We start from the raw sequence: 18227 nt of genomic DNA, 5'->3' as shown, positions 1-18227 counted from the left end.
AGAATGTACAAATCAAGAGAAATTACGATAGATACAACACAAGAGCTTGTAAAGCCAAACTAAACACTGTAACAGAAAACTTTCCAAAACCGTTTTTCCCCTGCCCATCCCAAAAGAAGCCACTCAAAAAGAAACCAGCTAATCTTTTAGGATGAAAAAAGTACAATAAAGGGTTGCATTTTCTACTTAGAAAAGCAAAACCTGCAGCTGGTTTCTAGACATCTATTGCTGCAGGCTCATCGGGTTCCAGTTTATAGGAGAATCGTCTGCAGCAAAGGCTATTGAGAGAAGTGCCACACCTGTTCACCCGGGTTGGGCTACACCTTCCCATTAGTCGTTCCAGCATTCTTCTAACAGATGTGCATGCTGTTTCCCCATCTGAGAAGCAGCACATGGAGTCCAAGCAGTTGATACCTGAACCTGCCTCAGTAAGCTGAAGAGAAAAAAAAAAAAAAAAGAAAAAAGAAAAAAAAAAAAAAAAGAAAAAAGAAAAAAAGAAAAAAGAAAAATCAGTACTCGCAAATTCTAGCAATGAAGGTGTTACCAAAAAACACTTAGGAAAAGCAGGTTTTCTTAAAGCTAGAGTGTTGAATATTTTTCAATTTTATAGGAGAACTACGATAACAGTATTACCCTTTCCTAAGGTCTATATACACTAAAGTTTGTTCTTCCCAAGGTTTGAGTGCAGCCTTGTTGAGCACATGGAAATGGCCTGACACAGCATCTACCTAACACTGGGAATGAACTGGTCAGGAATCCCCTCCAACAAACCCCACAGCAGAGCACATGCACTTCCAGCTGGGATGCCTTGATTCACCTCTGCAGCTCTACAACAATTTATACCAGCTCAGCCCTGTTTTAAGGGAAATTTATCAAGACAAAGCTTCAGGCTGCAGAATACAACACAGCAACCCAATCCCAAGTAATTCTTCCTCAAGTGCACAATGCAACTTCCTAGAATAATTGACATTATATCACTACCATAGATACCCTTGGCTAGGTACAGAACAAAAGCACATTCCTGATTGTGTGAACATGGTTTATCCAAAAGCAAACAAGGCTCATGTCAGAAAGGTTTAGTCATGTTCATGGCAGCATGAAGAATAATTCAACATCAGCATAATAAACTCTTTCAACAGCTCATGTTTTGTAGGTGAGGAAAAAAAAAGTAATAAAAGAAACAAAATGAAAAGAAAGCAGTAACAAATGTATGGGTGTAAGTGCCACCTACCAGTGTGCTCCTCTACAGCACTGCTGCACCAACTGCAGCATACCTGCAATCTACTTCTGCAGAGAGAATATCCTAAACTGACTTCAGTAACCATTCCGAAGAGAAATAGAAGTGTGAATTGTGGGGATGCTTTTTAATTCAATTTTAAACTGTCCATGAGAACATCCTGTCAAACAAATACTGAACACAGAGGCTGAACTTAGGCATCCGTTACCCTCTCCTCAGTGAAAGAAGAATTACCAGTGAAAGAAGAATTCAGGGAGGAGGCATCTTAGTCCATGACAAGACACAACTCACTTAAGACTTCCCCACAACTTTTCACTGTGACACCAAAGGTCACTGTTGTCTGAAGATTCTGTTTTTAAGCCCCAATTTCTTCCACACCACCTACAGTTGCCAAACACTGCAAGGAAAGCAAGGAATCTCAAGAGCTCCCTAGGGAATGGTTTACTATGAGTGGACATACTCTCTTTCCCAATTCCCCCAAACAGGCAGCTGGACACATTTACAGCTTCACAACAGAACAGCAGCCTACACAACAAAGAAGAGGCAGCTAACAGAAACAAGAAGCTTTTGGAAATACAAGAGAAAAATCTCAACTGGTAGGACAAGAGGAACACACACAGAACTGGTGTTTGTTTCCATGCACCTTTTCCTGTGCCTGCCCCTTCCTCACCCTGTGCCACATTCCCCACAGCCCCTTCAGACCTTCCCATCACACCACTCATTGTGATGTTCACAGAACTGCCACTCAGCAGCTGTTGGAATGTACAGGATTCTCTACAGACTGAGCCCCCTGACCTTGTGGATGCTGCACCTCAGAGGCCGTGGCTGAGTACAGGCAGAACATGTTTTAACTCACACACTCATCTGGGGGGGGGTCTTTGGGACACAAAAGGAACATTTACTGTGACAATGAACTTCTGTACCTGAGAGGCAGGAGCAGAAGATTTACAAGTGACAGGTCTGAAAGGGGTTCTGGTTAAAAGACAAACAAAACAAAACACACTTCAACAGAGCCTGAGTCGCTGAACTCCCTCATGTGACAACCACAACGACTAGTCTCAACTGCAGTGCCACAGAAGATACCAGAATCAGGAACTGCACACTTTGCAGCACTGCAGTACCAGAAAATATGACCTTCAGAGCCACCTCAGATTGTGCTCCCAGAGTTGTGACACAAGAGATGATACAGAGCAGAAGGAATTCCCATTTGGAGGTCAGCAGGCCAACCCCCTGCTGCAGATGGAGTGACCTTCACAGCTGTTGTCACAGCAATACCAAACTGGAACATTCCTACACCCAAGGATTTCAAACAAGTATTTAGTTCATCCATTATCCCCAAGCAGACCTTTAAAGTTACTGCAGAAAGTCACATTACAGTGGCTGTATGCTGGATCAGATGAACAGAGCATTTTTTTTTTTTTTTTCCTTAGAATCTGTTACCCTGAGAGCCACCAGTCCTGGATACTCTCCAAAGACTGTCAGAAAGAGGAACCAAGAGTAACCCAAATGAGCTTCCAAGGAGCAAACCCGCAACTCTGGATTTTGGAGGTCTAATGTCTCTTTTTCTGGAGAATCTCCTTTATTCTTCACAAGTTAGATACAAAAAGCTAGGATCATGCTTGAACCACAACTTATGGAAAAGTTAATATCACTTTTTTAAAAAAATGGCGAATGAGACCTTACATAAGCCTGGAAACAACAATTCTGTTCTGTCACATTCAGAGTTAAGTGTAAAGAAATACTGTAAGAACATTAAGGACAAAAAACCCAATTAAATTTTATATGTAAATATATTGTTTATCATTGCCTGGTGAACATGAATTCTTGTATTTACATCTACTGCCTGAAAATAAGATAGATATGCTAGAGAGTCCCTTTTCTCACTATCTCTCTGGAGGACAATTATGGTCATAGTTTTATACCAAAGTAAAATCTGGCATGGCAAGGCAGGAAGGCATAACGTTTCCTGGAGACCTGAACCAAACCCTCAAGGAACACAAGGCAGGAGAGACAATGGTTTAAAAAAAGTAATGAGTATAGAGAAATGCTGGATATTATTTGGGTGGCAAATAAATTATGTTCATAAGGTAAGATTTGGAATCTCAAGAAACAGAATACTTCATATGAGAATGGCCCATTGGATGTAATAAATCAAAAAGCAACTGAGGTACAGAATTAAAGAATGATTCAGCTTGATAAAGAAAAAAAAAATCAAACCAACATTCTATGATGCAATTTTTCTTGTAGATATTTTGGAGCTGGCTCAATGTCTCTGTATGATATATGACAATAAATACACACACATTAGGGTACAGTGGGAGTACTACCTAGTGGAGGTAAGAACTGTCGGGCAGGCAAGATGGGTCTAGCAGCTGCCTATTGTCCTCCCCTCTGTGCCTGCTTTCAGCAAAGTCACCTGCTGAGCTGACTGAACCCTTATCTTCTTCCATCTGGAAGGACAGAAAAGCAACAGATCTTATAAAGCACCATGCTTGCATTGCTTTAAAACAGTTACCATCGTTACAAGAACTTTCACAGGTCTGGTCTTGAGAGAACAAGGCATATTTACAAGGTCAAGAGGCAATTTTTATTTTTGGTGGATCAAATGCAGTTTCTCAGCACCCAAGTGTTAAAAGTGTTTGGCCTTTTTGAGCTCTACAGACTACAACAACAAAACCAAACAAATTTGGAACCTATCTGAAATTCTTAGGTTTTGGAGTTTTATTTGCTTTCTCCCTTCTAACAGAAAAGACCATTTCAGTTTGTTTGCCTTATTGCAGGTTATTCCATATACCACAAAACAGACATTTCAACCCAAGATTTAACCACACTGAAAAGTGGGGACTTTGAGGAACATGGAATGTGTTTAATCCTGTACACCAGGTTAAGAGCACTGCAGGGTATTTTCCTGAGCCCGGTCCCAGATGCCAACATTCTGGTGCCACATGGATGTTTTAGAAAATTGAGACGAGATGGTTATTACTATTCCACAATTAAGTTAAAACTTGCTCCCTACTGTAAATTTCACTATCCCTAACCCTTAATATACTGTATACCAAAATCCCAAACAATTAGATTTAAAATTTTTAAAGAAAATATATAGTAATGTTGACATCTAACAACTTCACTGCCACAATGTTTTCATCACTTCTCTTTCTATTCTTTGTATCAAATGAACCTACAAGTGCCAGATTATTTCATTATTTCTAAGTCATTAGACAAAAGTTTCTTCAGGTAAGTAGCATGTGCACTTTTGTGACTGAAGTCTAATCCAAAATGGTGCATTCTTCCCTCATTTCCTCATCTTCCTGTGACAGATTCTGTGGATTAGCCAACAGATCAACACCAAGCCATGCTAACACAATCAACAGGTCTGTAAAGGAAGAGATTACCCTTGATCAAAGTGAGGCACACTGGTGTTCTAGCACATCTCAACAGTGGGAATTCATGCTTCCACTTGGGATAGTTTTCTCAGAAATTGCACACACCTTACAGAAAACACAGGCTGTAAAAGGAACAGAGACCTCTCTGCTCTTGACTCAACACAGCTGGGCTGGGTCAGACCTGAAAGCTGGAGGGGGGAAATTATGGAACAGGAGCTACAGTTAAAAATACAGACAAGGAATGAAGGCCACAAAGCCAGGGCCTGGCACCTGGAGTTCTGGGGACAGCTTAAGAGCAGATCTGGACTGAAAAAAAGTGAAAACCAGGCAACAACAGACTCATGAGGCTGGAGATGGGGAAAGAACAGAGTTTGGCTGTGACAGGGTAAATGCTCCAGAGCCCTGGACATAACACTGTGCACTGACAGCCTTCTCTGTAAATAAAACCCTTGCTGGTGCCTTACATTTCCCCTGTTCTGGGTGCAGTTCATAACACACTGTCCAAAGGTAGAAACTCTGTAAACACAGTTAATCCCATCAGTAAGCAAAATTAAAACATCTGTCCAAGCAGCACTTCTCGAATGTGGCTTAAGATTTCTGACAGTTCTTACAAAGTACAGGACATGTAGACATACATGCACACAGAACACTTTCTTCACAGACAAAAACATGGAATGAGATACAGTGGGACCTAGTTAGTACCCTAAGATATATATTTCACACATTCCAAGAACAGGAGAGGAGCTGTGGGGGAAAGCAGTGCTCAGCCAGACTCTAGCTAAGCACAACACCTGCACCTGCCTGTGCTGCTGCATCTCCTCTTCATCCCATGTTCCAAAAGGGACAGTAAAGTTGACAGGCAAGACTTTTAACAGGCACACACAAGACTGCAATTCTGACTTACAGAGATCACCTGGACACTTAAAAGATCACCCTCAAAGATCTTAACTGTACATCACCAATGTACTCAATATAAATTTGAACATTTTTTGCACACTGTGAAGCCTACAGAAATAAAAAATTATTGTAACATCATACTGCTCTTTTAATTTGCATTTCTAAAAGAAGTCTTCTTTTGATCTCAAGAGAAGAGTAAGCATTTTGGCAGAACAAGGCATAACTCAGTTTAACCTGGAGTGATGCTCCTTTTGAGACTTTTAATACATATTTACAAACAACAAAAACCTGCCAAAGTCTGTTCATCAACCTCCATGCATTCTGCAGTCACAAAGGATGCATTCCCTGGGTGGGCATGTACAAATGAGGTGTGACAGATTAGCTGCTTTACAGCTACATATTCACCAGGCAGCTGTTTTGTTTCATGCTCCTACAGCTGTCCTTACCTTCTTTGCTCTACTGCTTTGGGAAAACCACAGAAACTGACTCATGCTCTTCACTCCACGTTGGATTTTATTTAGAACAGTGAAGTGAGTAGTTTCTGTCTATCGATTGATTTTCCTTTTCACTGTTTTAGGCAAGGATCCACAGGATAACTTCTGAACTTTGAACAAAGATAGAATAAAGAACTAGAGAAACCTGAATCCTTGTTTGCTGCTTGTTGCACTTTACAAGCTCAACTGCGTATTAGAAAGCAGCCAGTGCTTGTACTTCAGGTACTATCAGATACTCGAGTGCAAAAATTAATTACAAGAGAATTAGATTTGTATAATCATTTGTTACTCATGGACAAAACAAATTTCCCTTTTTTTTTAATTCTTCCCTAAGTTTAATATGAAGAAAATTGCCTCACATTAGCAAGGATTCTCCTGGTTTTAGCATTTTAATGTTCACTGAGAAAACAGACTTATACACACTTGTCCAAAGTTCTTAAAAGGTAACTTGATAAACCAAGATACTTGATAAACTAAGAATTTGAAAAGCTAACTTGTAAAGGCTTTTGCAGAGGAACCTCCCCAATATGTTGCTAAGTTTAGCAGCTTTCAAAAGCTATACTGTAATTTGCTTGTTTTAAAGCTATCAAGTGCTGAATTCAAAACAAAACAAAATAAAAGCAGTCCACCACTATCCCCCTGGGTGTTTGGAAATCCAAGGTGTTGTGTTTCACACTGGGGTCACTAACACCACAACATAATGACCATTTCAAGTTTTGCCTTGTAAAGTTGTAGTGCACTCTCAGAGGAAATACAAAACTTTCTTGGTTAAACAAATGGCAATTAAGTCCCTAAAATGTAGGTTAGTTGGTTCTCCCAGGCACCTATTTGCACATTTTTAACAACAAAGTCACCTTGAAAAATATTTAAAAAGAATCAGATCTTTGCATTAATTCTTGCTGTAGGATTTAGAAGTAGATATTAGTGGAATTGAACATATAGAGACATTGCTGATGCATTTGAATGCTTAAATCTTACAAAAGAGAATCAGCATTTGACAGCATTTCATGTGCTGAACTCAGTGCATTTGAAGAGTTGCAGAATCATGTTTTACCTAAACAGACACATGTATGCTTTGATCTTGTTTTGAATAATTTTCTGGGACTTTGTAGCCAAATGCCTTTAGGAATATGTATCTATACACATTGAAAACAAACAACACTCACTTTATAGCTGCACAAAACAGACACAAAAAGCCTCAGCTGCACAAGGGTATGGACGTGCCCAAGCTTCAAACATTTTCTGCTCTTTTGACACAATTGAAGGCAAATTAAAACGGGCAAATAACTTGCAAGAAATTGCTGTCTGAAGTACATGGATCTTCCTGTCACAGCCTTATAAAGCTGAAATTATCCAGCATGCAAAATGCACTTAACTTTCATCATTAAGAAACTAAAAGCCTTATAACCATGCTAGAAACTACGATTATTTAAAAATGGATGCAAGAACAGCTGATCTTTATTCTGGAAGTTGAGCATCATGCTAGGAATGTTTTTTCAAAAAAAAAAAAAAAGCACGTCCAACACATGCTACTTAGGAGAAGCATTTGGCTCAGAAACACAGAGCAAAGCTTAGAAATCACCAAACTGAATATTTCTGCACTACAGGTATTGCCCTCTCAACCCCACTAATATATATTCATGCCTCTTCCCATCTCTCTCAGCACTGGTTAGTTCACTTTGAGCATGCATAAGAGTTGATGAGGAACTGTCCCTCCTACTCTACCTAATTTTGCTCAGCTGATTCCTTGCCCTGGACAATGGCTGCAGTGCGATGAACTCGTCACTTAAAGCAACTCTGTTGGAGTACATCTACAATTGGACAGAGAAGGGATGGAACATACATGTCAGTAAGTAGCAGTAGTAATTTTCTAAGAGAAAGACACAGGACAACACATTGTTATTTAAGTGGAATACACATCATATACAGAACACAAGCCTGGTACCTTCAAGACAGCTCCTGGGACCATCACAGCCAGTCACTGTTTGGCAGGACCATTCTTAAAGTACCTTTGCTTTCAAATTGAGAGAAAAGGCCTACACACTTTTACATCTGTGCTTTACCAGCCACCTTTACTCTGTATTGCTTTCTCCCTTCAATAATGCTGTGATTTATCTTTACCCAAAGATTTGTATTTTGATTCACATTTACCTTACAGTCCAACTCCTCCTGTATGATTCTGTAACAAACCTATATTGAGAAATCGCCCACAAGGTACTTCAGGGCAACTGACCTCAGTGAAACATAAGATGGCTTTTCTTTAGGCCACCAAAAACCCCTCGAAACACAGCAAAACTACAATAAAATACAGTAACACACATTCATCTTAAGTGCATTAAGGAACATGAAGTTAACCAAGCTCATGCTCGCCTGTCAAATTTTTAATTTTTAGTTTCCCAAAATGAATGACTGAGATTTAAGTTGCTGTGACAGAGCAATATTTATATTTAAAAGCCTATCAAATTTCTCTCTCATATGAGTTAAATTTCTCTGCTCTCTTACGAATAACTTAGCTACATGCAACATCTAACAGATCAAAGGCAAACTCACACTTGATGCTATCACCTTATACTAACAAAAAGATATAAAATTAAGGTAAGGCACATTCCTATAGATACAGCAAATTCAGAGCACTAAGTCAGGTAAGTCACACACAAAAAAATTCTGAAAAATTAAAACAATAGGGGCAAGAATTATCAGCTGAGAAATGTGTGTTTTGCTCACTGCTCCTGGGATTAGTTTAGGATTTAAATGATGGCAGATAGAAACAAATAATCTAAATAGTTGCAATTTAAAACCAAGGAACTAGATCATGTAACAATTTATCTTGCCATGGTAAAAACACAGTAACTATAAACCAAGCCTTTTCTTTCCCCCAGTATGAAAATATACTAATGTAGTTGTACAATTAAAAATTAATAGCTAAAAATGTTAAGTTCTACAGAGGGTTCACCTACACGATGAAAAATAATTTAAAAGGACAATATACAAGGTTCTGTATTTACTCCTTCGATGACTTCCACAGAATTCATTAGCATAAGTCATCATCCTTAGCATTTAGGACCAACATATTCTCCAAACCCTTTCTATCTGAAAGTGAGCCTCTTCCTCTGCTTGGAAATGGAAAGAAAAATATTTACTAGGAATTTTAAACACAAATTATGAGATATGATCATAAAAGAAGCATTCGGTCACTTCTTGACAACAAATGTGCTAAGCTGATCATCTGCTTCTCGTCAGTTATATCCACTGCAAGAACAGTGAATGAAATCCAGTGGAGCTGATTGTCCCATTAAAGCAGGAGTAGGAAAATCTCAACAGATTAAACCTCAAGAAACAAACAAAGAGGTGCCATCTTTTTGCAAATATATTTGTAGCTATAATTTCACTATCAGACACACAAAGAGAAACCACTGGATGGCTGCTGAAGAATTTCTGGTAAAATTCTATTTCATATACCTTGACTTTGCAGCATCAGGAATTAAGAAAGTAGAAAGTAAATAGGGAAAAAGAAAAAAGATAACTAATAAAGATGCACAAAGAAAAATCCCCATGGCTAGGAATCAATCTACAGCCACAGGAAAAGTGCTAGATATTAATCAAGATTCCTTCTTAAAAATAAAAAGTCCTACTGTGTCCTTGACTGCACAGCTGTAATGGCATTAAACTGAACCCAAAAATTCTTTAGAAAGAAACTCCTAAAGCAAGAGAATGCAGCAGGAAATATATGGAGAAAGCCAGGAAAATCCATGTGGTTTTAATTCAAGCACTTCAAGAACATGAAAAACCTCAAGAACCACACAAATACTGTGCCAGGCAGCAACAAGTGATGTACAGAAAGGAAGGAAGGAGAGTGTTTGATAAATATTGCCACTAGTTTTTGAAGGGAGGAAAAAAGACGGATAAGTATCATCACCTACAGACACTCTAATCCAAGAAGTGCAGTAATGTGCAATCCAGAGTCTTAGCAGGTCCATCTGAACAGTCTTATCAAAACCAGAGGTTATTTATCTTGGCTTTTAGCTACTAAATTCCAAGACAGGAAAAAGCAGCCAATATTCCAGTTTTTGGAAAGGGACTAGGGGGATATTTTGGCTAGCAGTAGGCTTGTCAGCATGATGTTGATCCTAGGCAAATTAAGAGAACGTCTCACATGGATTTTTTTTTAACACACAAATTAGAAGGGTAATATAATTTAAGTAAATCAATGTGCACTTACATCAAAGGTAATTACAAGGTTAGATGCTAAAGATATCAGCACTGATGCAGTGCAGTCAGGAGTTCTGCATGGCACAGAGCTCAGTGCCACCTGCATTAAGCAACTAGGACACCACAAAATCGATCTGGCACACAGGTGGACAGAAAGCTGCTAAGAGGTTTCAGACCGTAACTGTGCATGGGATCTCTCTGTCAGCTGGGTTCTTCATTAGCTGGCCCTATGCTAATTGACCTCTCATCAATGACCTGAAAGAAATCAATATCACCACCTGCAGATGTGCAGAAGACGCAGAAGACAACAGTTTATTGATGTATGTCGTTCTGTAATCTGATTGTAGCTGGGGACTCATTATTTCCATACTTGGCACTGATGTCTGCTGTGCTGGAATACTGTGCCCATTGGTGAAATCCAAAATTCAAGATGAGGTTGAAGAAGAGTGAAACTTACAGAAGAAACACAAGAATGATGAGAAGATTCTAAAACAACCTTTTTGACTGAAGATTCAAGCCTAATCTACCTACCAATGCTAAAATTAACTTGATCACAAAGCTAACTGTGAATAAAACAAAAACTGTAATAGAAATCTTCTCAGTTTAGCAGAAGAAGTATAAAAAGATAAAATGTTGAAAACTGAAACCAGAGAGACAGTCACTACTAGAAAAATAGGTCAGGATGACTTCTCCGTAATTGTCACTAAAAAGAAGAAAACATTCAGAGATGAGATATTTACTTTAAAGACAATCTAATCTCACCAGAATGGTTTAAAGGATTTTTTTGTAACCTGTGTCAGGCAGAAGAGAGATTCCATTACCACAGCATAACTTTAGACCTTGTCTGTGAATCTGTGAAGCTGCCACATGGGAAATTAGCTTTAATTACAGAATCAACAATCAAATGCATAGCATATGAAATGATTGAGATTTAAGAAATACTAATTAAAACAAGTTTTACTAAGGTAATTTTTAAAATTGTTTCCATCACATTTTAAGAATTATTCAGTGCCAATTAGAGCAGTAGCTTCTAATACCTAGACAAGTAAGTTATCATCTATAAAGCAGTATAAAAATGCACAGTATGATCCTTTCATACAGCTGCAAGCTGAGATGCAAAAGACCCCTACATAAATAACTCTATTCTTTTTACCAATTATTAAACATAAACATTACTGCCTTGTAAAATGGTGTCCTCACTTGCATAATTTTAAATTAATAAAGTATTTCAAAATGAGAACACTTCTCTGCATTAAACATGACAGCAATGTAAGAGGGTAACTATTAGTCAAGTTGGATACAAAAGCATAACATTACCTGAGCTTTTTCAGTACTTGTTGGTTGCAGATGTCTGTACAGCACTTTCTTCACAACATCAATAAACAAACAAGCAACTACTATGAGGATTATGGCAAACCAAGCAGAACCACTTGACAACAGTTGAACAAATACAAAGTACATGTCCTGGGTATGTAAAAATGGCCTGAAAAGTTAAAAGAAGTGGCAATTATTAAAAAAAACAACTTCTAGAAACCAAAGTACAGCACAGGCTGTCTCAAGTGTATCTTATTTTACATCAAGCATTTACACAATTGCACCACGTCCCTGTGAAGTCCAGCAACCTGTTGGACCTGACCTGCAAATGAGCTCAGGGAAAGAGGGTACTAAACTTTGGAGGAAAAAGTTCTGATTTAGTTTTAAATTGTGTTGCAGAGAATCAATCACCACCCTATCTCTGCAGACTCCAAACAAGCAAAACTACTTCACTTTACTGATTCAAACCCCAGCATCTTTATTTCTGTTGCAATTATTTACCTATTACATAGGACCTTTGGGAACCTATTTACTTCTTAAAAATACCTTTATAGTTACAGGCTGTCAGTGACAGGTACTGTGTGTTCTTGAGCACAGGACTGCACCGCAGCACTTCTTAATTTTTTCCAAGAATCACCAAAAGCAAGTGGCCAGTCTAGATTTAAAACTTTTTTTTTTCACAAACCTGTTACAAAATTCAGAGTAAGATGGTAGAGCATAATATTTCAGTGGGTTTTTAGCTTCATCAATATTATATGTGATAAAAGGGGGGGAAAAAATCACTTACCAGATAATTCCCCCATAAAACAAGGAGAATATGAAATAAAATACAATGGATCCCCAAGTAACAAAATGGTTTATCCATGTCCAGAAGTGAGTTTCTAGTGCCATCTAAAACAGAGATAACTTCAGTGAGCTTCTGTTTTCCACCCAGTTCACAGAAAATGATAAATATCAATCAGAACACATTTATTAACTTCCAGCCCAAACACTAAATATTGTTGTAACACAGAAAACCTAAAGAAAAAATTCAACCACTGTTGAAACTAAACATAAAAGTCACTTATCTAGAACCCTCAAGAACCAGTAACTTTAGAATCAATTTTAAATTACTGCTTTATTACTTATTTCCCAAACATCCAAACTCAGGGAGCAGTCAGTGTGATATCTTACCTTCATCGTAACAGTTATAACCATAACGGTGAAGACCAAAGTACCAAATGTCCAGTTCCCAAACATCTAAGAAAATGGCAAGGTAAAAATCATGGAAGAAAAAAACATCAGTTAAGAGTATTCACAGGAAGTTAAATTCTTCTCAAGTCAGCTATACTAAAGAAATAAGACATAAGCTTGTGACAAGTAATCATCATGAAAAAAGCAAGGAGGATACAACAAACTACTAGAAAAAAATGCAGGTTATGATAAGAGCAAAATTAACAACCCACAAGTCATCTTTCTCCTTGGTTCAAAACAAATCACCGCAAAGGCTACATGAAATATGAAAAAAAAAAAAAAAAAAAAAAAAAAAAAAAAAAAAAAAAAAAAGCCCAAAACAGTAATATGAAATGATAGGAAAATGAAGACACCAATTTGATCAATTAATTATAAGTCCAACAGAAAGGAAATTTTGGGTGGAAGGTATTCACTTTAGGAGCAAAACACTTTTGAGTTTAAACACTTCCAGATAATTTTAAACATGCAGCATCAAATGAAGGTTCACTTTTAACCCCAAGCACAATACTACAATTCAAAAATAATGGTGCCATAGTATTTTATAAAGAAAATTCTAAGAAAAAGACACTTTGTTTCAAGGCTAATAAACACAGAATTAAGCTCTAATTCTGAAACACTGAAATCTGTCACTTTGGTATTCTCTTGTGCACATAAATTAAATTATCAAAACTCTGAACAAGGTCTACAACAATAAAATCTCAGCTCTGACAACCAAGCAGGGATGCTGAGGTTGTATCTATCTACACACATGCTACTCAGGGCTGCCATTCTACACCAGGTCCAGCCTGGAATTGGCCGGGGGATCACAGGGAAGATGTTGCTGTTTTGCAGCTGCTTTTGCCACTGGCAAACTGAACAATGACCAAATCCTCAACTCTGTGTTGACTGGTAGCAGACTAAGCAAGCAAGGAGGAAGGTACCACATGCAGACAGACAACCAGGGTCATCCTAGAGCTGATGTGTCAGGACAGCACAGGGGCACGGAACTGGGATTCACACAGTTGTAGTTCTTGTTGCAGAGCTCTGACAGAAACATCCCAACAGCCTGAGGACAGATCTCACAACTGCTTCTCTCATCTATACACAAGGTACAAAACTGAGGCAGCCATGAGTCTGGATTTACTGATAATTTTAAAGATCTTTGTGATAATATGCCTTCTTGAAGCCTTGGATTTACCTGTCCTACCAACAGTCATGGTTAACAAGTAACGTGCTTGTTGTTAACTGCTGCACTATTCATCTTAAAAGTAAAATTAAACTTCTTCTCCTGAGTGACCTGTGAAAGAAAGTGTCTTTGCTAACACTGCTCTCAATGGTCACAGAGTTAGAATGCAAAACACAAACAGGTTCTTGCCACCATTTTATTTTTGAACACATTTACACTATGGATGCTGCATCCTTTAATCCTATGAAGTAACAGATACAATATTTTGTATCTCCTCCTCTTCTAAACTCTTACCATTTGCCTGTTAGGTTTCAATATCTGACGGCATGCACAGCATGAAAAAGGGGGGAGAAAAAAGAACTAAAAGATCAAGTAGTTGCACAATGTGTTGAGGTAAGCCCAACAAAGCACCAGCATTAATAAACTATTTACAATCTCTTCTATTCTGCTGTGCTCTGAACCGAGAACTTGGAATGGAAACATAAGGCCTTGCACTAACACTACCCTGTACCACAGATCTGGACAGCTGATCACTTCTTGAGAACTTTAGAAAAACACTTCAGCAGTGCACAAAATCCTCTTGCCCTTAATTTTGGCTTTTCCAGGCACACGTTAAATTTGCAACTATGCAATGCAGGTATTTCCCTGCAACACAGTTCTACCAGTTCTAACCATCATCTTTTAGCAAACACAGAGAGGCAGAGTAACTAAAACCCAGAAAAGAAAGAATTTATTTGAAGTCATATCACATAAGAAGCTAAAGGGCAGCTGCCAATTCCCCAAACCCAAACAGTTGTTACCGAATACAATGGAAGGAGTCTCTTCCTGCCCCGCGGACATTTACTAAGCAGTTTTGAAATGAGGTGCTTTGACAGCTGAAGAGGGATGCACCACACACACTGATTCATAGTCTAAAATTACCTCATTACAAGAGTCCTGAAGGACCTTTTACCAGCTCACAAATCCCACAGCTTGTAACAAATGACAAGAGAGGACACACTCATGTCTCAGCTGGAAAGAGACATTTTAGTCCAAGGCACAACTATTTTAACATTCTTATCAAACATCTGATGATCAAACACCTCTCCCTTCACTGCTCCTCCCTCTGCAGGGATGCTGCCATCCCCTAGCAGTGCCTGCAGCCCCTCAGGACCATTCTGTTCACTGTCTGTGCATCACTGCACCTCTGACTAAACCTCCTGAGCTCACGCCCACTCCCTGGCACCAGGTGACGCTGGGAATTCAGCAGGATGCTGCTTTTGTCCCTTGTGCCATAACTTGCAACTCTGCCAAGCACTATGAGAACTGGCAAGTTCTTCATGCCAGTATTAAGAATGGCATAATGAGAAGCAAATGTATTTTTCCATTACTACCCATGTTTAATGAGGGAAAAATCAGTATCTAATTGTTCTAAATTGAGTTAACTAACTCAGAACCTGGGGAAATAAGGAAACAGACTTGTAATGGTTTCACTCAAGCTTTAGTTTTTTGAAAATGATTCTTGCTGTGAACTTCAATATCTTTAAAATAGAAGGTGTCAAATTAGTGTTATGATGATTTCATTAAGTTTTGCCCTTGAAAACACTTATTGAATAAAAAGCATAGTTTAAAAGCAGCTTGCACCACTACATTTTAAAAAAAATCAGAGTAATTAAAATAACATTTTCAGAAGAAGCTTTAAGCTTTCTGTCAACTTTCAGCCTAACTTTATAGCAGTTACTGAAGAGAAGCCATTGCTTGACATTGCAATTAAAAATGAGTTTAGAATGAATGATTATAATTTCTTGTTTGCTGACATTATGAAATAGGATTTTGACAAAAACAATTTACAAAATACAACAAAGTTTAAGACAACCATGATACATCTTTTCTCTTGAAAGATATGTTCTTCAGGGACATATCCTTTCTGACAACACCTTATAACTTCCATGCTAAGAAATATTTCTCTGGAGAGCATACACAAATACTGACAAAAATCTTTAACAATTGTAGTTCATAAAAACAATATTTTTCAGAAACAGCAGGATTTTTCAAGAAAGCATTAAGAAATATTGCCAAAAATACAGTGGGAGAATAACACTTAGGATATTGTACCTGGCCATTTCCCAGCAGAGAGGTGTCTTCTCCCATTAGAAGATACGAGCCATAAAAGAAAACAAATGCATGAAAGAAGCCCAAGATGGTCCAGTAAAGAAATGGTTTAAACCCCAGATGGGCATTTTTACTGATGTCTCTGCAGAAATAAAACAGATTTTGGATTTTATATTGACCATAACCATCAGCTATCTAAACTGCATGACTGCTACTGCTTTGAATAAATGTAACTTTCAGCTGCACTGAGACACATCTAACAAATGTTGACATATGAAAAAAATACATAAATCATGGGTAAAAAATGAACTCTGAGCTCTCATGATTTGGCTCTGCTTTAAGGAGCCATCACCAATGGCCAGGGTCTCTAATGGGTCAAATTCAGAATAGCACAAACTAGAATTTTTGTCCCTGGAGGTGGAACTGCAAGAGGAAGAAAAAGCCAGATCTCCTAATACTTACCCCTTGCTCTGCTTTAAAGACCTTTACAAAAAGAGAAACATCTGACAGAAGACAGGTCTTTTTTACAAAAAATCCTACTTTTTCTCCAAAAAGCAGTATGCAGTGCAACATACTACCACTGGGAGGACATCTAATTCTACAGGAAATCACTCCTCCTCTTACTAAAGGTTTTTTTTCTTTTTTTGTGGTCATTCCCCTAACCATGGTGTCCTAGTTTTTCATTCCCCTGTCTGACTGATTTTCACCTCCTACATGTAATGCAGGAGAAGGCTGCCAATCATGTAAGCTGACCAAGTGCTGAATGCTTTTCACTTGTAAAATGATTGACATAAAAAGACACTTCTCTTAAAATACTCCTTTTAATTAACTTTTAGGATGAGAAATATGTAGCTTCAATTCTTCCTCATCAAGACAGTTACTAAAAATGCCTAAATTACAGATAATTATTGTAAGAAGTACAAATGCCTAACAGCAAGTTCAGAGCTGTGCAGATGCCTCTGCTGCTGTACCAGACGTGCCCCTGTGGGAAGTGATGCAAGACATACATACCTGTAGAGCACAGGTTTACTCTGCAATACATGCGGGTGCACATGCTGCTCAAAAAGACTGTAGATGAGGACAGGCAGGGAAGTGAAACAAATATTGTACAAAGTCAGGTATACACTGTCATACAGCGTCTGCAAAGGAGAGCAAAAAGCATTTTATGCCTTGGAATTCATGAAGACTTATTAGCACACTTATAGCAGCAATGATTGATGAGTTACATGAATTTACTAGTTAGGAAAACAGCTGCACTTCCATAACAATTTAATAACATCAGCTATCAAATACAGAAAATGAAGCTGGGTATTTGCTAAGTGTAACATCACCACCACTCCTTGTGTCACTCTTTCCTATTTTCTTAATTCTGGACCCCAAATGTTTCACAGACAAGATGTCAGGCATGCAATACTTACTTGTTGTGAAAACAAACAGAAGAACTGATATAAAAATTGTGGTGTAATAAAGCACACATTCTGAAATAAAGAGAAGTGAAGGAGATAATTAATCCTTAGAACATGCCTCACAGTCCTAAAAGAAATTGCTAACTCTTACGAGCTGGTAAAAATACACAGAGAGAGCACAAAGCATTTCAGCATTTTACTTGGCTAAGTAAAGCAAAATGCTTTGCTTGAGAGGATATTTTGTTTGTTTGTCCTTTGGGTTCCTTTGCCCAAGGAACCTGAAAAGTATGAACTTAACTCCATATGCTTGATAAGCACATCTCACTACAGGAGTCTATGTAGTATTTAAGTAGAAGAAACCCATTCGTGTTCCCCTTCAGTTTCTTTTTAAGAATTTCTTTGCAGAATAGATTCCACATTTCACTCAAGAAAGCTGTGCCCCGCCCATGTGAGTTTGTTGCATGGAAGCAAACAAAGCAGAAACCAAAATATAACACCATGCTATTGTCCTTAAATGAAAGAAAACAACTCCAAAAGGGACTCAGAGCCAAAGCTGAAATCCCAGATAAAATTCAATATATATAGTGAATTTTGACTTGTTATGAAAACTGATGAACAGGGAAAAAAACCCAAAAAACAAAAGCAACCCAACCAACCAACAACCCTGCCTTGAGAAAATAAACACATCAGCCTCTCAGCCTAGACAAAATCACTGTGGTATTTAAAGTCTACTTCTAGGTGGAAAGACTGACCAATTTCACAGTTAAACTACTGCATTTGGTTGTAAAATACAAAATA

The 18227-nt window shown here is 38.1% G+C and overlaps 1 protein-coding gene across 2 annotated transcripts in view; it reads right to left on the bottom strand.

Moving 5' to 3' along the window:
* The window catches only part of ATP11B (ATPase phospholipid transporting 11B (putative)), a 61944-nt gene that overhangs the window by 4348 nt on the left and 39369 nt on the right, over window positions 1-18227 (bottom strand). Inside the window, exons 23-29 of one of the 2 annotated variants that reach the window (XM_083868371.1) lie at window positions 17442-17501; window positions 17035-17162; window positions 16027-16165; window positions 12708-12773; window positions 12322-12425; window positions 11538-11703; window positions 300-433 (exon numbers count right to left, since the gene is read on the bottom strand). In XM_083868371.1, the coding sequence (XP_083724497.1) occupies window positions 300-433; window positions 11538-11703; window positions 12322-12425; window positions 12708-12773; window positions 16027-16165; window positions 17035-17162; window positions 17442-17501 (797 nt within the window). Of the gene's footprint in view, window positions 1-299; window positions 434-7717; window positions 7823-11537; window positions 11704-12321; window positions 12426-12707; window positions 12774-16026; window positions 16166-17034; window positions 17163-17441; window positions 17502-18227 lie in introns of those variants that run through there. The other variant, XM_083868372.1, reaches the window with a different exon arrangement.

The sequence above is a fragment of the Zosterops lateralis genome (assembly GCF_965231275.1).
Source record: "Zosterops lateralis genome assembly, chromosome: 10".
In the NCBI taxonomy this organism is placed as follows: domain Eukaryota; kingdom Metazoa; phylum Chordata; class Aves; order Passeriformes; family Zosteropidae; genus Zosterops; species Zosterops lateralis.
The sequence above is the reverse complement of the archived record's forward strand: the minus strand, read 5'-3'. Positions and strand labels throughout refer to the sequence as shown.